The 24,204-nt window shown below is 40.9% G+C and overlaps 2 protein-coding genes across 2 annotated transcripts; one reads left to right on the top strand and one right to left on the bottom strand.

The window, feature by feature from the left end:
- Positions 1 to 7,201: 7,201 nt before the first annotated feature.
- Positions 7,202 to 9,613, bottom strand: EXOC8 (exocyst complex component 8). Its single transcript, NM_001256924.2, has one exon. It carries the CDS (start codon positions 9,504 to 9,506, stop codon positions 7,329 to 7,331), a length of 2,178 nt encoding a protein of 725 aa, NP_001243853.2. The 5' UTR covers positions 9,507 to 9,613; the 3' UTR covers positions 7,202 to 7,328.
- On the top strand, positions 9,092 to 22,275 carry SPRTN (SprT-like N-terminal domain). Its single transcript, XM_001492833.7, has 5 exons — positions 9,092 to 10,350; positions 11,396 to 11,495; positions 15,600 to 15,728; positions 18,509 to 18,776; positions 19,828 to 22,275. Exons 1-5 carry the CDS (start codon positions 10,130 to 10,132, stop codon positions 20,574 to 20,576), a joined length of 1,467 nt encoding a protein of 488 aa, XP_001492883.3. The 5' UTR covers positions 9,092 to 10,129; the 3' UTR covers positions 20,577 to 22,275.
- Positions 22,276 to 24,204: the final 1,929 nt, after the last annotated feature.

The following is a 24,204-nucleotide window of genomic DNA, read 5'->3' as shown; positions in this document are numbered from 1 at the left end:
GCATGGATAAGCCTTTCAAAGAAAGAGCAGTCTATACCAGTGAGATGTCAACATCAGACATAATCCAATAATATAGCTCAATGACTCGGAACACTAGCCCTGGAGAAAGACTGAGTTCAAATCCTGCCTGGGCCACTTAGCGAACTCTTGGTAGATTAAATTACTTGCCAATTATTTACCTTCACAAAATCCCAATTCCTTCATAGATTGGAGATGAAGTGAAATAACCTGCTTGGAACGTGTGATCATTGATAAATGGCCCCCCAAAGGAAGGGTCACACATTGCTTGTCATGCTTGAGTTTTTTTCATGACAGATATTCTCATTTTTATTGATTGAGACACACATCAAGAAAATTTTGTTTTCAGAAAATGTACTTGCAGACACAGATTGGAACTGATTGTGTGTAAGCCATGGTGTGGGTAAGGGCGGAGAAGAGCGTGGGCTTGGCAGTTGAGCGGGCTTGGCATTTGAGCACGCCTGGCCTTGAATACGGCCTCTGACACTCGGCGGGAAGACACCTGGGCCAAGTAGCCCCCTCCCAGAGCCCCCTCCTCAGCTTCACAATGAGCATAACAACACCTATTTCCAGGTTCTCGTGAGGATCAAATGAGATAATGCATGTAACGGGCCTGGTGCAAACTAGACACCCCAGAAATGGGAACCGTCTTTAGCCATTAAAGTTACACATTCAATAGGATTCATTTAATAAGCATTTACCAGTGTCTACGTTATGACCAACACTGGTCTGGGGAAGTCGATGGGACAAAAAGGAAATGCAAATATTCCGTGTATCTGTTAATAAAACATACATGAGTTTCTCAAAGTACACAGAATATATTTAACACACATATATCTTACATACCCCGGGCAACTCTGATGAAGTTTGAAATGGACATGAGATGCAATGGAAGGCCTCCTTATCTCTTTTTGTAAGAGCTCTAACTGTCCTATAATCTTAGAGTGGCTAATTATGATTCGAAGTGATTTTTCACTCTCATTGTTCAGGAATCAAAAGAAATGGGGATGTGTCTTCTCATTTCACCACCATTATTGTCATACTCCAAACACTCACCTTATGACTGTTAGAAGCATGGCCCAGACAGTACACACACAGCCAGAGACCAGTATCGCTCATGTTTATCAAGGCGAAAATGCTAATGAAATATTCATTAGAGTCAGGTCGGATATTCAAAGCATTATGTATTATAACCAAATAGAATGAATTCATAGAGTGTAAGTGTAGTTCAGTGTTTGGAAATCTATTTTTTTTTTTTTTTTTAAAGATTTTATTATTTCCTTTTTCTCCCCAAAGCCCCCCGGTACACAGCTGTATATTCTTCGTTGTGGGTTCTTCTAGTTGTGGCATGTGGGACGCTGCCTCAGCGTGGTCTGATGAGCAGTGCCATGTCCGCGCCCAGGATTCGAACCAACGAAACACTGGGCCGCCTGCAGCGGAGCGCGCGAACTTAACCACTCGGCCACGGGGCCAGCCCTGGAAATCTATTTTTAAAACTTGCCAAATTAATCTGCCAATGGAGAAAAATCATGAATAGCTCAATAGACGCTGAGACTCATTTGATAATTCAACATGCATTCCTGACCCCAAAAAATAAAAACCACAACTGTTAGTTACCCAGAATAGACGCTCACTTCCTTAATGTAATGACCAAAAGCCAACATCAGGCTTTAAGTAAAAAAATAGGTAAAACATTCCTACTAGGTCACATCTAGTATAATTCCTAATTCCTTTATATTAATATCAAGCAAAAAAATATGATTTCACACAGTTTTGGATGTTCAACTTAATACAGAATATTAAGAGAACTGCATGAGATGTATAAAAATTGAAAAGAGGCAAAATGATCTTTATTTGCAGGTGGAGTGCTTAAATACTTGAAAACTGCGAAGAAATAATCAGAAAACTATTAAAATTCACAAAATAATTAAATAAGGCACTGGTTACAATATCTGTAATTAAAAATCAGTACATTTCCTCCATACAAACAATCAGAAGGGTAAAGATTTCACTCACAACTGCATTAACAGATGAAATACCTAGGAATAAACTCACCAAGAAATGGGCAAGATCTGCCTGAAGAAAATTTGAAAATGCTGCTGAAATACAAAAGAAACACTTGCATAAATGAACAGGAAGATTCAAAATTATAAACACGTCAGTTCTCCCTAAATTTATAGATTCAATATGATTTCAATCAAAATGCCAATTCTTTTAGGGCATAGTAGAGAACGTCATAAAATTATTCAAAATGCAACCTGAATAATAAATACGTGAGAATACTTAGGAAAAACCTGAAACAGCAGAAGAATGAGACCAGTCCGACCAGTTATTAAATTATGTTATAAATCTACAGTTAATTAAAACAGCTTGATAATAGCACAGAAATAGAAATATCAGTGAAATAGAACATAGAGCCCAAAAATGTACCCAGATACACATCTAGTATAAACATATTAAGATGGCATTTCAAGTCAGTGGGGAAAAAGAAGGATGATTCAAAATTGTGGCAACAACTTGATAATTATTTGTAGGAATATGGGGTCCTTACCTCATTCTTTACAATGAATTATAGATGGAGCATAAATTCAAATATTAAAATAAGTTACTAGAAGTAAAACAATTGAATGTTTTTATTTTTTTGCTGAGATTCACACTGAGTTAAAATCCGTTGCCAATCTTCTTTTTTTTTTTTTTTTGCTGAGGAAGATTCGCCCTGTGCTAACATCTGTTGCCAACAGTCCTCTTTTTTAATATGAGCCACCACCACAGAATGGCCACCAACAGACAAGTGGTGTAGGTCCTGGGCCGCCAAAGAGGAGAGTGCTGAACTTAACCACTAGACTACTGGGGCTGGCCCTGAATGGTTTTAGAATCTGAGATTAGATAAGGCCTTTCTAAGCCTGATGGGAAACAGAAGTCACAAAGAAAAAGCCTAGATAAATCTGGCTTCATAACAGATTAAAATTTACTGTACTAAAAAAAAATGAATAAATAAACGACAAACTAGGAAAAATCGACAACACTTAGTACACAGGACGAATTTCATAAATGACAATAAATCCCCACAAGATCCTAATACAAAGATAATCTACGAAACAAATAGCAAAGGACATAAGTAGCTTAATAAAAAAGAAATACACAAAGTTGCTCGACTTTACAAAAATTACCAAAAAGCCGAGACACTTTTTTCACAGATAAGATTAGTAAAAATGAATAAATCTCGTTACTAATAAGAATGATCTTATTATTAAAAAGTGAATGAATACATGCTGATGAGCATCTGGGGAAACGAATTTTTCCATGCTGTTGGGACAATGTAAAATAGTGCAGCCTGCCTGTGGAGTGATTTGACAACGTTTACCTAAATTTAAAATGTATGATCTGGCACAGCAATTTCTAGAAATACATCCTATAGAACTATTCCCAGATGTAAGCGAAGATCTATGTACAGGGCATTCTTTTCAGGATTCTTTGTAATCACAAAAACCCGAAGCCAACAACGTAATTGGAAAGTGCAAAATCGTGATAGACTCATCCATTGTGACTGACCACTATGCAATCAGAAAAAAACAAACCCAGGGAGGTACCACTATAGGTACCAATGTAAGAAGAATCTGAAAAGTACTGAATGTGGTAAGTGAATACAAGCAAGATGCTGAACAGTATGTAGGTATGATCCAATTTCTGGGGAAAAAATGTAGCAGGAACTCTTACCAGGGGTTGCCCCTGGGGAGTGGGGTTGCTGGGGCCTGGGGAGGTGGGATGACTCCGATTTTTTACTTCACACCCCTCTGCGGGGATTGAAGCTTTCTGAATAAGCATGAATTGCTTACATAACGCTTCTTTCCTCTAATATTGAAAACATCTGCTATGGCTCTGTGACAGCAACGTTACTTTAACAAAACCGTCCGCCGCCCTCTCTGCCCGCCATTCGAGCACGTCGCACATATGCCTCCCGAGCCCCCCTTTCTGTCTTTGCTCCTGTCATGCTCTTCCTTTTTCTTCCAACATCTAAATCTTGTCCCTTCTCCAAGGATCAGCTCAAATGCCAACAATTCCGCGAGGACTTTTCCAACTGCTCAAAACAATCCTGCTCTCTTCCCTCTCAGTATCCCACAGTACTTAACACAACCCGCTGAGTGTTTCTTTTTTTGCAACGCACTATTTGCATTCAATTATTTAAATTAATTTAATTTGCAACACACTGTTTTGCATTTACTCTCTAATTTATTTCTTCCAATTTTTTATTCTCTAGTTTTTCCACTTTCTAAGCATCTCAAGAGAAAGTATGCTTAAATGTATTTTGTCCTCCTCACCCCACATTATAGTCAATGTGAGGCATAGCATTCAATAAAAATTCTTTTAAATCAATTATATGTGACAGTTCCCTATCTACCTATTATTTAAAAAAACCAGACCCTTGTCATTTATGATCCTAGTTCCTAAGTCACATATTCTACATTATATTTTCCTCATTTAGGGATGTGCAGACGGTATAAAATCCACTTTTTAAGTAAATTCACATTTGGCATATCTGAAGTTTCCCATTCAAGAAAATCCCAAAAAAACTGAGACCTGATTTATTCACAATTCTGATAAGAATAAGAACACACTTACATAAATTAGCTAACAGCTTCCTATCTATCATCTCCATATAGGAAAACAAAACAAAAACACAACATAGACTCGTAAAACAGTATTTCAGTAGCAACTGCATAAGAATATTAAATTCTGATGAAGAAGAGAAATAGATATAACATTGTAATATCAGTCAATTTCATCCAGTGTAAGAAAAATTTTAAGCTTTATTTTGATAAAACATTTCAGATTCCCTCATATCACAGCATATCAATAGCAAAATGTACACAGGCTGATTTTATTCTCCACGTCAAGGCCCAAATTCCCAATCCTGCGTAAGCCAGTTGCAAGATACAAGTGCTGATCATGTAATGATAGGTAGCATTTTACACAAAAATAAGTACGTCTTCAGCACTTAATGAAATGAGGCTTTAATCAAAAAGATACTTAATTCCACAGGGTGTCTTTTTTCAACAGTAATTATTCCAATCAAGTCTATGATTCCAAGCTCAAGCGAGTGTTATATTTCAAGAAGACAAGAAAAGGCAATTGACGCTCAAGTGGTATATTACAGTATGTGCTATATTTTTGGACAATCTGTAACTGCATTCAATTTTTAGGACTTGTTTGGGAGTCTGATGAAACAGGAATCAGAAGAGCTGTGACTCACTTTGAGGAACGCAACGTCATTGCTCTGTCTTGGTGAAAAGGGACATTACGACACGGGTGGTCTTTAATCAACTTCCCACACTAATTGATTCACCAAAAGCTACTTCCTTCGGCTACAACTTTGATTGAGGAACAAATTCTAACAGAAGAAAATTCTGTACTTCCAGTTTTAAAAAGCAGACATATCTGGCATACACATTTACGTTTTTACAACTTCACGCCTTCAGAGAAGTTTTGATTTCAGAAGTATCATTTCATGGACCCAGCATCAAATATTTACACAGTAAGTGTTTCATACAATATAATTTCAGAAACTGTAAGTGGCACAAAGTAATCACAAAATTTTGATCATATTCAAGTTTCCAGTGATCTTAAAAATGACAAATGATAACTGTTTTTGACTAGCTGAAATATCCAGTTATGGCTATTATCGAGAAAACCCTAAAGTTATACGAAAAAATCAAAGAAAATCTGTAACTTTGATCATTTTCAGCCTTTTAAATATGCATAGCTAAAAAGAAAATAAAAGGGCTCAGCTGGCATCTGAGTCCTTAAGTCAAGGAGCTCTACGACCCTCCCTAAGCCACCATTTGCCAGCTATTTTAGGTTTTACATAATTTCCACAGTCTTAATACCACTATTTGTATTCAGATAAAAGAAATGACCTTTTGAAGTCATCAGCATCAGAAATGGCACTTAGGACAGGAATCACAACTAGAAGCCAGGGAAGAAACAGATCTTAGCACGATTTCTCTCCAAGTATGAGGAATGTTACACCATCAGTGTACAGTAAAAGCAATAGGTTAGAACCCTGGGAAGCTCAAACGTCTTTAGTTATTTTTGTTTTACTAAACGATCTGAAGTAAGCATTATACTCACTTTAAAAACAGAGCAAGGAAAATAAAAACTGAAACAAGAAAACTGCGGCCTGGAGCATTTCAACGGGAGTCAGGGAGGTTCCTCCCATCCTTCGCGTGGGAACATTGTCTCACCTTTCTGATCTCCACTTTGTTACAAAAAAATAAACACAAACCTCCGCCCAAAGCAGTCATACAGGGAACACTGCGGTTTGCACAGGCTTTTTTCTAATTTCCCATCCACCCAGACGCTGAAATCGAAATAAATCTTTCAATGAAAACTTTTCCCCACTGGCAGGAGTCTGAGCCACTCTGTAACTTACACTGACAGTGGGGGAGGGCAGCTAAAAACCACTGCTGCCGCCAGGTTCCTGAATGCGTCCTGTTTTTTATTATTTTTATATGAAAAGACAAAGCTCCAGCTGGAAATTCACACAATTCACGAATATGTTGAAAAAAAATATTTATCACACTCCTTAAGATTTTCAAGTAAAGGCTCCCACATCAAATACTACAAGGCTGCTACTTAGCAGCTGAAAATCAGTAGCTGTGCAAATTACAGTGGAAACATCTGAACTGTTTTCATGCACGCTTCCTCTTGTATTCTAGAAGGATCGAGGAGTATTTGAGTCCACACACTAGCTACTCTCAAGAATGTATTCTTTTGACCGAAATTTACCCTGAAACCAAATTCTTCAACTCCTCTTTCCGTTTCCCCAAATTGTTCAATCACATTTTAAGGTGAAGTATATTAAGCATTTTAAGGAAGTATATGAAACGGTATTTTATATGGCATTGTATCCTTTAAGAAACCTAACATTTTAGTGAATTGGGAAACTTTTCACAACATAGACTCTATGTATTTATAGATGTTATTTCTCTGTGCTGCATAATATATACTGTGAGAAGGTGTATTTTGACTCAAAGGATAAGCTGAAATGCTATAATGTGATAATATATTCATTAGAGAGTGGGTGTAATTTAAAAGGAAAGCATATTAAATATTTTAATAATTCCAATGTTTTTGTTATTTTGGCTTAATTTAACATTTTTTTCTTTCTCCTTTTGATTTTGCCTTTCTGAGAGGACATCTTTTATTTTTAAGCTGTGTTTGAGACTATAAAGAATATGCTAATGCAACTTAATATAAATATAAATAATATATAAGCAATATATACGTATGCATATAAACAGATCCAAGCATCAGACCACTGACGTGGTACTTTCAGGATTCACACGAATAAGTCTAGACGCATTCCTCAGGTCCTGGAGCTGCTTGGCAGGTTTCCCCACACCTTCTTCAAACCTTTTCTCCACCACGGGGAGGACTGTTTCATAAAGAAAGGATGCATTTTGTCTGATAAAAGCCTTCTTCTCTGGATCCTGCTCACACCGAAGACTGTAATCCACGTGCTGAACAGCAACCAAAATGATTTCCACCAGGCTCTCCAAAAGCACCATGTGCAGCTCGGGGAAATACAGCTTCAATGCCTCTTCCAAGAAGCCCATGGTCTGCTTGGTAAAGGCCACCACTGTGTAACTGAGGTTCACCCAGCAGTCATCCCCGGTGTACTGCTCAAAGTTACTCACCCCACAACTCTTCATCTCCTCTTTGAGCTTACCCAGGGCCTCTGGGGTCATCAAGTTCATCCTCCTCCACATCTCCTCAGAGTTGCGATGTTTAGTGGCTTCGATTATGATCTCTTTGTAACTGTGCAAGGCCCCTTGGATGTCTTTCACCAGAAGGGCATGGATGACGAAGGTGAGGTCTAGTCCGATGTCCCCCAGCTGCTGACAATGCTCCTTCGCCACTTTTACACACTCAGCTGCTGTGGAGAGGCTCTCCTTACTGTCAAACACCTGCTTGCTAAAAGCATCCACAAACATGCCCATGGCTGATCTCGCCCAGACCACAAAGGCGGAGTAGCAGCCACTGTCAGTGCCTGCAAAATCCGTCTCGAATTCCCTCGCAGTCTCAAGAAGGCTGGTAAAGAAGACGTGGCATAGCTTATGAATGTACAGTAAAGTGGCACCTTCGATGCGAAGCTGACGGATGGCAGTATGCACAGCTGCTGCCCTGTTTCTCAAAAACAGCTCACAAGCCTTCGTGCACTGGCCAAGCCGGATTAGTTGAGAAACTGCCCTGCGAGTGGCCTTGGGACCACCCCTCAGGGAACGATCTGGGGAGAGTTCAAAAACTAGCACCTCGGTGAGCTGTCGCACACGCTCATCCACTTTGGCCCTTAGTTCTTTTACAGGAGGGGGGCTGGGCTTATCTTCCAGGTAATGGTTCAACTTATCCAGCAGGTCGACGGCCCCTTCAAAGTCCCTCTGGGCAATAGAGACATCCAGGTCTTCAGGCAGCTCCTGGATCCATTCCATTGACAGGTCCACCTTCTCTTCCTCTACCTCAGGAGCAGCTGGCTCGTCGTCGTCTTCATCCTCGAATGGGTTACTGGCCTTGGAAGCCACCTGGGGTGGCCCTCGAGGGGCCGCTGCCTCCTCCTGCTCCCTTCGTCTTTTTTCACTGAGGGCCCTCTTGGTTTCCTCCAGCACTTCCAGCCACTCTCGTTTGATTTTAGCATTTTCTGCCTGAAAAATACGGCTCTCGGGAAACATTAGCAGCTTGAACATGTCCTTCATGGGCGGGTTGTCCTTGACGTTGACCACAGCCAAACCATCTAGGGCATAGAGGGCGTCGTAGCGGTACATCCCCCGCCGCTGTGGCAGCCAGGTGGCCACCAGCAGACAGTCGTTCATGAGAAAGCCGTGTACCCGCTGCAGCTGGGCCATGTGGTCCGCATCGTATTCCACCAGGTCCCCGTTGTACACCAGGTACTGTCCCGGCGTTTCCAGCAGGTGCCTGCAGCCTTCCACCTTCTCAAGCAGAGTGGTGAGAGTGCGCTGCTTTCCTTCCTCGCCCGGACCGGAACTGTCGCGGGAGGCGCCCCCGGGAGCGGGAAAGAAGCCAGCCTGGCCGCGGAGGGGGTCTCGGCCGCCCGCGCCGCCTCCTCCCTCCTCCCCTCCGGAGGCCGCGGCGGCGCCAGCGGCGGCAGCAGCCGGCAGCAGGGTGAGCGGGATGCTCTCCAGGCTGCTCTTCTGCTCGGTCAGCAGGTGGCTGAGCTGATACATCTCGCTCTCCAGGTAGGAGATCTCGCGGGCCGTCTCGATGAACTGCCGGTAGTTCTGGTAGACGTTGCGCTTCAGGTTCTGCGCCGTCTCCTCCGCCAGCGCCTGGATGCGCTGCCGGTGCTCCTGCAGGTCTCGGTCCCCGTCCGACTGCTGCGAGAGCTGCTTCACGTACAGCCGCGCCTCGAAGCCCCCCGACTCCAGCTGTCGCCGCAGGCGGCTCGCCCCACTGTCCGACATCGCCATCACCATTTCCGTCCGGGCCTCACGCGGTCACTGTCACTATCGCTGCTACCGGTGCCGCCGCTGTCCAGACCCACCCAAACCCGACCGAGCTCCACGGCTGAGGAACTGGCTGGGAGAGAGACGAGTACGCCTGGGTCCAAGTCTGAGCTTTAGACACTGCGCCTGCGCGAGGGGCCGAGCGCAGATAATACGCCTGCGTAGGAACGCCAGCGGCCTAGAGCGCGTGCGTCGGAGGAGCTATTGCGGAAGCGAGTGGAGGGCGACGCAGAGAGGCGTAGGTACTGCGCATGGGCCGAGCGTAGCGTTGGTGTTTCAAAGTAAAGCCGATAACCGGCTTTCTGAAGCCTTCCTCCCGCCCAAGCCATGGGAATCCAAGTTTTGAGTCCCCTAGGGGGTGTCATGCTGATGACTTTTTTTTAAGTCCCAGAATCTCGGCTTCGGCCTTTGGGGCAAGCTCAGTTCTCGTTCTCGCGCCAGTTTTCCCTGAGTTCTCGCGACATCGGCCTGCTGACTCGAGAGCCGGTATCTCCTGGGAGCCCCGCCCGGCGCTCGGACCTCTGGGCCTGGAGTTGCGGCCTCCCCCGACAGCGACCCCAACGCCGGCGGACGTCGCCGGGATCGTGGCAGCGATGGATGAGGACCTGGTTTTGGCGCTACGGCTTCACGAGGAGTGGAACTTGCAGGTCTCGGGGCGCGATCAGGCCCAGGAGCCCCTGTCGCTGGTGGACGCGTCCTGGGAGTTGGTGGACCCCACCCCGGATTTGCAGGCCCTGTTTGTGCAGTTCAACGACCGGTTCTTCTGGGGCCAGCTGGAGGCCGTCGAGGTGAAGTGGAGCATGCGAATGACCATGTGAGTCCCGAGCCCCCTGGGAAAAGAGGCGGCGGGCAGCTCTTCCGCAGCCCCCGGCCCTGGGCTTCTCTTCTTTCTCCGCCCCGACGGCCCAGGGAGCGTTAAACGAGGGCGTCTGGTTCTGAACCAGGCGGCTCCGCTCGCTGTATTGCTCCCTGCCCTGCTCCTCTCCAGCCCAGACGACTTTAAGAAAGCCGTGTGGCCCACCTCTCTACGGTTTGGCTTAGAAGGGACACAGAGAGGGAAGAGGATGTTTTCTTGAATCTCACCTCCCTTGAAAACAAATGAGCACAGTTAGGACTTGATTTGCGTAGTAAATCAAGGACCCAGCAGGGGGAAACGGCCAGAGGCTGCCCCTAAGAAAGAATGGTGAGGACGCAGTGAAACCTCCACTGGATGTGTGCCGTCCTCTTCTGTGTCCCATAGGATAGCACCGCTTAGGAGTGAGCTCGTGTGTTAGAAGGGGCCAGGGGTTAAAGTTTCCATATTTCTGGACCCGTGGGATCTTCAGGGATGCCTCTAAAAGCATTCCTTGCCTACACGCTAAATTGGAGAAATCTCGATTTGAAATAATCCGTTCCTGTATCTGAACGGAGCTAGCAAGTTGCAGATGCGGTTGTATGCTACGGTGCTTGTTTTTTGAATTGATACAAGACAACCTAAAATAAGACAGATTAAGAAAGGTTATAAAGTGCGCATCTCCTTCAGATGGGCTTCTAGTAATTTTGTAGATGTGCTAATGGCTGTTACCACCACAAACTGATTATAGTTTGTAGGGAGGAGATTGGGGGCAGCAGAATAGGACTATCTTTGAGCTGTCGCAGCCTGGTTAGGGTAAGGGAAGCCACTACTGTTCCCATATCTCCCTAACTGGGGTCAAATGCAAATATCTCCTAGCAAAGGGGGTATACTTTTAAGAAAGCCATCTGCCATGGAGATCTCTTAGTGCCAACTGCCCGAGAAGATATCTGGGTTTGCTCTTTCCTCTCTGCTTCCCTTTTGTGTATATTTGGTAAATAACGCGCTTGTGGTGGTTGTTTTCCAGGTGTGCTGGGATATGCAGCTATGAAGGGAGGGGTGGAATGTGTTCCATCCGTCTCAGTGAGCCCCTGTTAAAGTTGAGACCAAGGAAGGATCTTGTAGAGGTATTCTTTGCATAAACTTGATTCTTAATTCAGTCATTTAGAAATGCTTATTATTGATTTAGACTCCTGTGAATTGAGCTGTACTTGTAAAAAAAAAAAAAAAAAAAGAAATCTGTTTTCCCTCCTTGCAAACTCTGTGGGGCAAATAATAATGATTACCTTATATTTTTATGGTGCTTCAAAGTTAAAGGCTTTCAGGTATATCATCTGATTTGGTTTTTACAGCAACCCTGTTTATGTTCAATGTGTTATCCTCATCTTTATAAAAGGACATGAAGATTCAGAGAGGTTAAGTAACTGGTTTAAGTTATATATTTAGAAGCAGAGAAAAATTTAGGATTCATATCTTCCTATTAAGACACCTGAATTTTGATTCTCCTCTATTCAGCCACCGTGGTGCTGCCCTCTCAGGACACCTAGCTGAGTTGGCAGAAGAATCCAGCATGAGGGCACACTTCCTATCTAGAGCTGGTCGTCACTCCTGCTAGCAAAATGGAGCATAATCTGGGAACTCCCAGATTATGTTTAGCTGAATCTAATAGATGCCTGAAGTTCCCCCAAGATGCACCCAGTGTGACTTGTCTTGTCCCGATTATATCACTTGAAATGTATGCACAAAAGAGGCTAGGGTGGTAGAGGCTGGATGGGAAATATGTTAAAACATGCTTGGAAATATGAGGGATGCTGTTTTTAAGGATAATAAAAGGTAATGAGTTTCACAACAGTGTGAATATACTTAGCACTGCTGAACTATACACTTCAAAATGGTTAAGATGTAAATTCTATGTTATGTGTTTTTTACCACAATTTTTAAAAAAGTAAACAGCTACTAAATGTAAAGTAGTACAACAGAAATACTTGATTAATAAAAAAGAAAGGAGGAATAAAAGAACAAAGCCTGGATAAAGAGGAAGGTAGGCATACACACAAAATCAGTAATTATATTAAATGTAAATGGACTACACAGTCCAGTTAAAGACATGGAATGGCATCTAAATGAAAAGAGACATACCTAAAGTAGACAAACACGTGTTAAATGTAAAAGGATAGAAAAAAGAATATCGTCTGAACACTTAACAATAGAAAGTGTTGTGGCTGTGTTAGTATCAAACTAAAGATTTTAAAGGAAGAAGTTTTACTTGGAAAAAAGGGGGACATTTTATAGTGATAAAATAATCTATTAAGTAAAAAAACATAACAATCCTAAAAATAATTACATAGCTTTAAACAGAGGAAGCATAAATTAGCAGAAGCAAAAAGAGAAATAATCTACAGTCATAGTTGCAGATGTTACAAGTCTTAGTAACTCAATGAATAAGCAGGAAAAAATAGACATAAAAATGTTGAACAACATGATCAACCAAATAACTATACTAGGAGCCCTAATTGGAATAATAGTTGCTTAATGAATATTTATTGCATAAATGATTAAATAAACATGAACAAATTTTGTTTTAAAAGGTAATGGGTAAGAAGAGAATGGGAAGTGTGTGGTAATGGTATCAAGTAAGCGTTTGCTGTTGGTGGAAAGTTACAGTATCAGATCAGGGGTGAGAAGGGCACGGGAGGAGCAGTGGAGTGCTGGTCTGTATCTAAAGCAGCCACCTGAGTTACAATGAATGGGGCTCAGAAAAGGAAAGAACTCCAGCTGGTTGAGGAGGTCAAGAAGAGCTTCCCGCATACAGGTTTTACTTCTACTGATATCGCCACTCCTACCACTCACTCTTTATTAAGCACCTATTGTGTGCCAGACTTTGGACTATGTTAACTGTTTTTAACTACTGTTAACTAGTGTTAATGTAGTTAATCTAGTGTGTGCCTTTACCACGGCCCTGCAAGATTAGGCTATCCCCATTTTAGGGATGAGGAACAAGTTGTCACTTGTCCAAGGTCTCAGGCACAATCAATAATAAATAGCAGATCCTTGGTTTCGAGTCGAGTTTCTCTGGCTCTAAAGCTCTTGTCTTGTCCCCTATGCCACTTGGCCCGTCACAACTGCCTTGTGACTATTCCTGCCGCTAATTAAAACGTGGAGGTGAGCCTTAGAGGACAGGCTGGATTCTGATGGGTAGAGTTACTGGAGGAGACTATTCTTGGCAGAAGGAATGGGAATGCTGTGAACAAAAGTAAGCCCATTAAACTGACAGCATATTTAGAATCAGAAATAGTTGCTTTTGGTCGGAAAGAGAACAGTGGTAGGACAGAAAGGTGTTTTGGGGCCACATTGTCTAGAGCCTTGAATCAGGCCTAAATGTGGAAAATGGTATGTAAAAATAGAAATGGTTAGTATGGCGCCATGTACCATTTTCAAGATGTGTTTAAATTGAACCAAAAATCAGAAACCCAAATGTGTTGCTCTTTTAGAAGAAGAGTTATTTATCATTATTTTAGAATGTTGAGAAATGTTTGAAATGTAGAATGGTCTTTGGAGTCACAGTAGAGTGACATTTACTTGAAAAGATAAAGTTCATTTTCAGAGATACAGTTCATGATTTTAAAAGGGATGTTTTCATAATGACCAAGTTAAATTCTCTGATTATCCCATTTTTCTGTATAGCATAATTTTATAAGACCAAAATTCATTAATGCCAATCTAGTTCTCCTAATGGAAATTTTTTTAAAAAAATATGGAGGATTATGAAAAAGGTATGCTTTTGAAGACCTTTATGATTTTCACTTTTTTTTAAAAAAATGTATTCTTTAGAACACATTATGAAACAGCAGCGTTAAATGCTTTTGTTAATTTTGTGCGTAAACTTCTGCATCCTTGGTGTGGAATGAGCAGTAGATTTTATTGTTTATTTGTTTTAAAACTTTACATAATTAAAAATCCCAAAACTATAGAAAACTGTACACAGAATTCTTGTTCTACCCCATTCGTCTCTATCCTGAACTCCGTACCCACTATAGGATACTGTTGCTGCTAGTTTCTTTTTTCTTTCATTGTTCTGTTTCGCAAATGTTTATGTCCACTCTTACTCCCCTTCCCCCCCACATAACACTTCTTATGCAAATAACTGTGTGCACTCTTCTGTCCTTTGCCTTTCTCATTAAAACAATACACTCTGTAGCTTTCTCCAAATCATTTCATAGAGATCTTTTTCATTCTTTAGTGCCTTCAGCCAGGCCCCTATTGCTAAACACTGATTTCCAGTCTTTTGCCATTGTAAACAATGCCACAATGAAAATGCCTTGCACATTTGACCTTTCGTGTTAGTCTAGGGATTGCTGGGTCGAAGGATAAATGCGTTTGTAATGTTGTTAGATGTTACCAAATTCTCCTCCCTAGGGGTGGTACCATTTTGCACTCCTACCAGTCATATATGGGAATGTTTGTTTTCCCTTAGCTTTGCTAATGGTGTCAAACTTGAGAAGTTTTACCGATCTTGATAACCAAGAAGTTATATACTAGTGTAGTATTAATTTGCATTTTAAAATTGGGTTGTTGGTCATTTTCCCGTTGATTTTATATTTATATTTTAGGAGTTTATATTTTATGTTTTAGGAGTTAATAGCCTGTGAGATGAGTTGCACATATATTTTTCTTTTTTCTCCCCAAATCCCCCCAGTACATAGTTGTGTATTTTAGTTGTGGGTCCTTCTAGTTGTGGCATGTGGGATGCCACCTCAATATGGCCTTGATGAGCGGTGCCATGTCTGCGCCCAGGATCCGAACCGCTGAAACCCCGGGCCGCTGAAGTGGAGTGAACGAACTTAACCACTTGGACACGGGGTCGGCCCCATGTATTTTTCTCAGTTTGACTTTTCACCATACTCATGGTGTTTTTTACCCATACAGAATTTTGAAGTGTTTATGTAGTTGAATTCATTGATCTTTTCTTCTGGATTTTGATTAATAGTTAAAAAGGCTTTCCTGGAACAGGGAGTTCTTAACCTCGGACCTGCAGAGCTTCCGATACTATATGCAAAGTTTTCTGAATGTGCGCTTTATAAATTTTCTATAAAGATGCTTCATGACTTTTATCAGTTTCTGAAAGGAGCCTGTGATCCAAAGAAGGTTAAGACCCTCAGTGTAGAGTAAGAAAATGCATTTGTATTTTTCAAAAGTGTCATACAAATTAATTTGACTGTTTTCTGTTTCAGACCCTCTTACATGAAATGATACATGCCTATTTATTTGTCACTAATAATGATAAAGACAGGGAAGGGCATGGCCCAGAGTTTTGTAAACATATGCATCGAATCAATCGCCTGACGGGAGCCAATATAACGGTATGTAAAGCCACACACATTTATAATATTTACTAGTTAATTATTCAGTATTTCCTGGGATTTAATTAAAAATAGAAAACTGGGTAGAAATAAATACCACCTTTGAGGATTTTCCACAGCAAGCGAGAGGCCTGGAGAAGCTGACTGGCTTGTGTCGGACCACATAGTGGAATGGCAGCTGAGCCAGCGACATCCCTGAGGCCTCTGACCATATCTAGGGCAACGTTTTATGCATAGTCACTTCAGGCCTGCAATTCCTGGACTATTGCAGTCATCTCTTGACGGTGTTTCCTTGTTCCAGTCGCCTCCTTCAGTCCATCCTGTGTCCTGCTACCGTGTTGTATGTCGTTCCCTTCACCGGAGGTCTTCCTTGATTCATATTTCTGCCTAATATTGTAGGAGGTGGCAGAGCCTGGGGTCAAAGGGCATGAGGAGGCAGACTGCTTGGGTTCAGATGCCAGCTCCACTGATTACACCTGTGGGACCTACGTAACTCTTCTATGCCTCAGTTTACTCACATGCAAAATGAGGATAATAGCAATACCTGTCTGTTGATTCCCTGTGAGGGTTAAAGGGGAAAAAACATGCAAAACGTTGTAGCACAGTTTGAGCAGTCATTACATAGTCGTTGTTTTTATTATTGATTCCTTTTACCAAATAACCGTATTATTCCTTTTTTCTTACCTCCCACAACCCCCCTGCTTGTGTCCTGTGTTTCTAACTGAACTTTCACCTCTGCCTTTCCTCATATATTCTGGCCCTAAAATGTAGCACTTCCTCTGCTTTCTGTCAAAATACCCATCTTTCCGGTGGAATATAATTTGCCCCTCCTTGGAATCTCCTTAGCAGATATTTAACCTTTTACGATATTTTACTTGACTTCCCTACCTCTGAACACAGGGTGGCTCTTTAGTTATCTTTATATACGTCTGTATAAGATGTATAATGGAGTTGCCCCTGCAAGGGCTTGACAAATATTGAATTGAATTGAACCAAATAGAATGTTAATTCCTCCAGAGATTAAATTGTTTGGTATGCTTGGGTGTTTCCTTCTTTAAAAAGCAGTAAAGGCCAGTGTGATGGAAAATGAAAATGCTTACCCTCTGTGTTAGCTTCCAGGTATCAGTTTTAATTTTCTAGAGAGCTCAGTTAAAACTTAGAGTTACTTCAACATCAGGAAAGTGGCTTGCATCAAAAACAATCACATAAAGTCCGAATTAGCAAAAGTATTATAGAGTTACTAGTATAAAAGGCTTTTAGTTTCTTCATTAGAATTTACACTTTAAGCAGAGTCCTGGTTTACTTCCTGTTGTTCAGTTGGAAGAGGATATATTCTTTTATCTTGGCTGTCAATGTGTTTTTATTTAGGACAAGTTTTACGGAGTGGACGCCCCGTGCTTTTACGTTACATCCTGTTATAATGAACTCCACAGGGCACCCAGTTTCACATTGCAGAACAATTTTCTTTTAGTGACTACATTGTTAAAAAGTCGCCTCCCCAGGCTGTAGGAGTTGTAAGTGTTGGAAGCAACACAGCTCCAATCCCCTATCTTTTTTGCAACTTAAGTATTAAGCAAGGAGTTCTTAACATGAGAGTGAAGGCGGGGTCATACATATCATACATATTGCTTTGCCCCTAACCTTTGTCCTCCAGTCTCTTCTGCACCTAATAATGATGTGCATTGTTTGCATGCTTCCCAAGTAATAGAACTTTTTTCCTTGTGATAAAGAGATAGTGAGTGTAAAACTATTTATCAGTAGAGTTACAGAAAGTTTAGCATTCTTTCCCACAAGGGGAATTTATTAGAAAATTAAATGTCTTTGGTTAAAAAAAAACCTCATATAAAGATGCTCTTTATCTTATACAAATAGTAACATTCCACTGAGAAGACAGAAGAAAAAGGTAGTGATGGTCATTTAGGAGTATCAGTCTTTAAATGGTGCCCTGCTGTCCTCAGTGCCATCACGGTGGGAGGGCTAATCTTCTTTCCACTCAGAACTCTTCTTCATCTGTCTTCTGCTCAGTTTCTAAGTAAGATTTCATCTAGAGGATGAAAAAAGAGGATCCTGTTTAAGGATTGAAAAGCACTTTGCAGAGAATTTTATTTGACTCAGAGAATGAAGCTTTTTATTTCCTCGGTTAGCAAATACTGAGCACCTTCACTGTACCAAGCCTCTATCAGCCACTAGGGAGACAAAGATGAAAAGATTCGAATCCTGGAGAGCATTTCACCCATAAGCAGACAGAACGAGACCCCCATAAGGATTATCACAAAGACACGAGCAGAAAGAGCCGTGAGAGTGCGGAGAGTGGGTTTAGCAGAGGCTGCGTCAGGCAAGATGCTGTGTTGTTAGGATCTGGCAGTCATAGGACATTGTCCTTCAGAACGCTTTGGTGTTGTTACTGAGAGGGAAAATTTTCAAATTAGCAGTGGGAACAATTCTTATTTATTATGACATTATCTCAAATCCTGTCTTTATCTTAATTTTTGATTTTTTAAAATTTGGTTTCTAAAACTTTTAGCATTTATAGAGGCTTTTGTGGGTTTTTTTGGTCTTCTGATCTCATATTTTTCTATCTTTACATAGTTTATCAAGTATTAAATGAACTGCTGATGTTTCCCATTAAAATGAACTTCTGAACAGAAACTAAATGTAGTTTCTGTCTTTCCCAAAATATAACTCTAGAAAACTGGAAAGTTAAAAAAAAAAGCTACTTAGATATTTTCTTAGAATTGTTAACTTGCCCATTTAATGCCAAAAGCTGCCTCTCCCCCAAGGTATACCATACTTTCCACGATGAGGTGGATGAATACCGGCGACACTGGTGGCGCTGCAATGGGCCGTGTCAGTACAAACAGCCCTACTATGGCTATGTCAAACGTGCGACCAACAGGGCGCCCTCTGCTCATGACTATTGGTGGGCCGAGCACCAGAAAACCTGCGGAGGCACTTACATAAAGATCAAGGAACCAGAGAACTACTCAAAAAAAGGCAAAGGAAAGACAACACAAGGAAAGCAGCCAGTGTCAGCAGCAGAGAATAGAGGTAACTTTATGTACATTCTTCCAGCTTTTCCATGCCTACAGCTACAATGTAAAGACAGCACTGTCCTTCAGAGAATATTATTATTATCAATATTATTATTATTAAGATAAGCTTAAGGATGGTTTCTAGTGTAGAAGGTCTTCAAATGTGGACTAAGTTTTCAAATGTAGACTTCAGAAAAATCCCATTGTCTACGAAATGATGGTAGAAAAATGTACTTTGCTGCATATAGATGTGAGTAAAAATAGAAATAGTTTCCACTGATAATATTTGAGGATAACGTCCCTTTCCCTGTCTTGACTCACTCAGCCACTAGGAAACAGAAGGCAAAAAGATTGTCAAAATAAAAACAATAATTCAAATAACGATGCCCGGAATGTAAGCCCTAGCTACACCCCTTCCCATCAGTTGGAGTCTACCCAAGTGCCATCTCCCATTGCTGTGTGCGTTTCATTGGGAGAAGGATGGGAACGGATCCGGCTCGTCTGTGCTGGTGCTTCATCTTCTAGATTTAGTCCTTTCCTCTGAAACTCAGTCACTGCCTTTGGAAGAGTAACAGGGTTACTGAAGCGAATGCTTCTTCCCTTGGGAAATTATTGATTTGATGTGCTAGGACCAGGAACATAAGCTCCATTGCCCAAATGTGAAATGTAAGTAAGATGAGGAGCTACGAAGAATTTATGTGGAGAGATGGTGTCCTCATTTTTGTGAGTAGAAGGAAAGAAAATGCCGTAGCAGAATTTTCACTTTTGGGACTAAAGTTAAAGCATACTAAGCAATTTTCAAGGTAAAAGTTACTTTGCTATTGGCCTTTGCATGACAGAACTCCTTATCTAAATATGAGAGGATGTTTTTGTCCTTTATGTTCTTCCAATATCAGAGTTCTCTGACTGCTGAAGATTGTCCTTCTCCCATTAATAGGTAATTATTACTTGGACCCAAGTTAGAACAAAATAGTATTTCTTCATTTTGAAAAAACTATCCATCAGTTTAATATTTGTCACTGTATTAATTTTGAGTCAAGGAAAAATCTTACTTGCTTCTTTTGCAGATAAACCCAGCAGAGGTGAGACACAGCTGGTAATCCCTTTTAGCGGGAAAGGATATGTGCTAGGAGAAACAAGCAATTCACTTTCATCTGGGAAATTTATCACTTCACATGCTATTAATAAAACCCAAGATCTTTTAAGTCAAGACCGTTCGGCAAATGCTGTGAGACCTAATTCTAAAATTGAGGTGAAATTTAAACAGAATGGTTCAAGTAAAAAAACTTCTCTAGTCTCCCCTGTTCTTAATACCAGTCACCAAAGTGTTTTAAGCAACTACTTTCCTAGAGTAGCAGTTGCCAACCAAAAGGCTTTCAGAAGTGGGAATGGATCTCCAACGGAAAGTGTCGCAGTTGGCGACATCACTAAAAATTCAGTCTCTTCTACTTCTCAAAGAATGGTTACATCTTCTAAGATATCCCTAAGAAATTCTTTAAAAGCAATGGAGTCAACATCTGTGACTCCATCCCAGGATGCAAGTGGGCCTGAAGATAAATTCCCAAGCAAACGACCCAGGCTAGAAGACAAGACTGTTTTTGACAAGTTTTTAATCAAGAAAGAGCAAATACGAAGTGGTGGTAATGAGCCAAAGTGTAGTTCACATCCTACAGCTGCAGCTCAGAATTCCAGCAGGTCAGCTAGCCACAGCAAAACCGTTAATTGTCCTGTTTGTCAGCATGAAGTTTTGGAGTCTCAAATTAATGAACACTTGGACTGGTGCCTTGAATGTGATAGCATCAAAGTCAAAAGCTGAAAAAAATCTGTGAAAAATGAATGAGTTTCCCATACCACTGTATTACCTCACCAACATAGTGTCAGCCACTCAGGAAGTTCTGGTTAATACTGAGATTTGTAGCTTATAATCTAGTTCATACAGCTAATACAAAATGTTCTATTTTATAAACATTTATATGATAGTTCATACAGCTAATACAAAATGTTCTATTTTATAAACATTTATATGAAGTTGTCATTAAAAATATTTCCTCTCTAAAGGTGCTCTATTCACTCTTGCCTTGCATATATGCTGTAGTCCAGTTTGCTCTGCATGTATAATTTTTAGATTATTTTGTTCTTTCTTGCTCTTAAAGGTATTTAAATCTGTTACTCTTCTTATTTGTATACTTTCTTCAGAATATTCAGTGAGGAATCCTGTCAGGTATTTGGTTAAATTGAATATTTATTAATATTAAAACTCATTTCCAGAATTGATGTTAATATTCATAGTGTCAGACATATTGACCAAAAACACAATCTAGAGTACAAAGTATATCCGTTCTTTTAGGGTACTCAAGGTTTTTGATTTTTGGTTTTTTTTCCCCCAAAATCTTAACAGAAAGTACATTTTCTATATTTTAAAGAATTTTACTTCTCCGTTTCACTAAAAGGTTGCGGCAGGGTTTAGGTTAAAGTAGATAAAGTAAATTTCTTTTGGAATATTACTAGTAACAAATAGCCACTGTAATTCTGCAGGCCAAAGATTAACTTTGTCAAACTGTAGCAAAAGGAGTGGTTAAAACTCAGTGCTACATAACTGGTATATATAACATAACAAAGTTGCCTAACTTAGGTAACAGCGGAACATTATCTGGAAACAGTATTAGGAACCTTAAGCCAAAGTTGAAACCATTAGAATAAAAGGAATACCGTTTGTGCATTTAAAAAACTATATTTTGTTGTAAAAACATTCTTTTCCCTGTTATAGCAAAGGGACAAAGATACTTTTATCAGTTTACTTTTTGTCTCATGGCTATACCTCCAGCATGTTGGCATATCCCCAAAACCTTAGTTCACAAGTTTTTTTCTTAACTTTGTTGCAACATGACTTGTACATACGTAAGGGGCAGAGATCTTAAGTGTGCAGCTGGGTGAAATGTTGCAGTGTTCTCTTGTGTGACTACTACCCAGATCAAGTTGGAGAACATTGCAGCTACCACAAAAGGCCTCCTCATGGGCGCCTCTTCCCAGTCAGTACCTACAACCCCCAAAGGTAACCGCTGTTTGCGTCTGTCACCACAGCTTGGTTTAGCTTGTTTTTGAACTTCATAAAGTAGTATCTTTGTTGCCATGTGTAACACAGGTTCATTCTTTTTCACTGCTGTGTAGTGTGAATATGTCAGAGTGTATTCATCCGTTCTCATATTAACAGACATTTGAATTATTTCCAATTTGGGGCTGGCCATTATGCTAGAACATGCTTCCTCATTTCTGTTGGGCATATGCCCGGGAGTGGAATTGCTGGGTCACAGGGTATGTTTATGTTTAGCTTTAGTAAATACTGCCAGTTTACACTTCTACCAGCACTGTGAGATTTCAGTTGTTCAGCGTCTTAACACTATTATCAGCCTTTCTCATGTTAGCCTGTCTGGTTGAGTGTTCACAAGTTTTGATATTTCTTAAGCATGAAGTTGAAAGATGGTATTTAATAAATATTTATTTATAAACAACTAAAATATGTGTATGATGTTGAATATATGCCATTATACTTGCATAGAGGATCATTTCTCTAATTTGATTTAACAAACTATGAGCAGTTAAACATTCTTGGAGCCCAAACTGTACAAGGTTCTGGGGGAATGCAGTCAATCAGACAGTACCTGTCCTTGGGGAGCTTTTCGGCCGAGTTGGAGAGTGGGACAAAAGCGGAGTAATTTCGGTAGAGTAAGTGCGGTGATGGGTGTCGGCTAGGTGCTGTGGGAACCTAAGGCCATCAGCACAGCCCAGGGCTTCAGGGGACGTGCCCTGGAGGAGGCAACATCCAAGCTGAGTCACGTTAGCCTGGTAAAGAAGGATGGAAAGGACCTCGCAAAGGTCACAGGAAAAGGCAAGAGGAACACCAGAAAAGGCATGGGAATAGACTTTGTGCGTTCTACTGGGAGAACTAACCTGCTCCAAATGAATAGGATAAAAAAATGTGAGGGGTAGAATGGCAGGAGAGACTGCAGACAGGACAGATCTGTCTAAATCGAATTCGGAGGGCAGAGACCCCATGGATCCAGTTCTCTACTTCATATCTAGTGTGTCTGGTCCCTGATCATACCCATCTCTTGATTCAGGTGAGGGTGGTGCAATGGGGATTGGAAGGTGTAAGCTAGTCAGGAACCTCTGAGAAGTGTTTTGATGGATTCCCTGTGGGTGACAGGTGGGAGGAAGAAGGGCAGTGGCAGGGATGGAGAGGATGGTCTGAGAAATATTTAGGTGGTAAGATAGAGTTGGTCAGTTTTAATATGTTAACTAGCATGAAAATGAAGGTTAATTTTAAATTTGGAATTAAATAAGCCTTCACTTCAATCTGTATTAAAGACTTTTGAGAGAACTTGCACCCTAAGATTTCTGTTACTCCCAAATCTGAGTCATTTATACCAAAGAAATAGTTTTCTGTTGGTTTAGGTTTTACCCCTTTAAACCAAATTTCCTTCCGTGACAACAGAGCTGGCGATTCTGGTCAACCTCTAAATGCTGTTGCCCTTCATTGTGGGGAGCTGGGGTGAGGGAGCTTTATTTCTATAAAAACCTGGTGCTTTTTAAAGTCAAGGTTCTACACTATCTAACAAAACTAAATTTAGAAAGTTCTGTTTTGGGCTTTTGCAGACTATAAATGCATATCCCAACTGAAAATTCTGGGGTGGGTGGGACAATTCGATAAACACCTTCTCATACTGTCCCATTGTCCTAAAGCTAAGATTGTATTTTTTTCAAAGCCCATAGGATTTTAGAGTAAATTAGAATGTCAAAGTGAAACAGCTGCTGTGCTGTATCCTCCTGCAAACTTAATGCCCAGCCAGGAGCCTGTGCTGGGGCACATGCAGCATCTCCTCTCACTGGGCTGCTCAGAGAACAAGGCTGAGCTCTTTTCTTTCTGTAGTTCGTTAACCCTTATTGAGGGGCAATGGTTTCCTGTTATTCTTTGGATTTTTTTCTCCTTGAGGCTATTGTTGCCTTTTTAGCAATTTGTTGTAGTTGTTGACTGGCAGCATTTCCACCAAATGAAGTGAAACTAATATGACTATTATTACAGATCAGACTGCCTAAGGAGTTGAAATTTATAGAAAAGCATGCCATGTGGAGATTAGCTCTGACTTTCTTTTACTTTTTCTAACATTCCACTGGAATGTCAGAAGTTATTTGATTACACACTTCATCATGTTATCTTTTGAAATGAAAAGTAAAAGAGTTGATCTTAGGTGATTCTGGAACCACATCATTTTTAAAGTTTACAGTGTTGTATATTGTACTACAGAAACAAGCTGCTCTTTGCTTTCTTCAGCACTGGTGCTAAAACTACCAAAAGATTTACCTTTTTGCTTACTGAACACCAGGTGGCGCTCTTGATAAATTAAACTTCTCTGAAAAATAGAGGGCAAAGCAGAGCCAGTGAACAA

The sequence above is a fragment of the Equus caballus genome, chromosome 1 (genome assembly GCF_041296265.1).
Source record: "Equus caballus isolate H_3958 breed thoroughbred chromosome 1, TB-T2T, whole genome shotgun sequence".
NCBI classification, from domain to species: domain Eukaryota; kingdom Metazoa; phylum Chordata; class Mammalia; order Perissodactyla; family Equidae; genus Equus; species Equus caballus.
Note: the sequence above shows the minus strand (reverse complement) of the source record. Positions and strands in the feature narration are given on the sequence as shown.

Coding starts and splice junctions, on each gene's coding strand:
- SPRTN (XM_001492833.7), top strand. CDS start 10,130: ATGGATGAGGACCTGGTTTTGGCGCTACGGCTTCACGAGGAGTGGAAC. Junction 11,496..15,599: donor CAAGGAAGGATCTTGTAGAG/GTATTCTTTGCA, acceptor TTTCTGTTTCAG/ACCCTCTTACATGAAATGAT. Junction 18,777..19,827: donor GTCAGCAGCAGAGAATAGAG/GTAACTTTATGT, acceptor CTTCTTTTGCAG/ATAAACCCAGCAGAGGTGAG.
- EXOC8 (NM_001256924.2), bottom strand. CDS start 9,506: ATGGTGATGGCGATGTCGGACAGTGGGGCGAGCCGCCTGCGGCGACAG.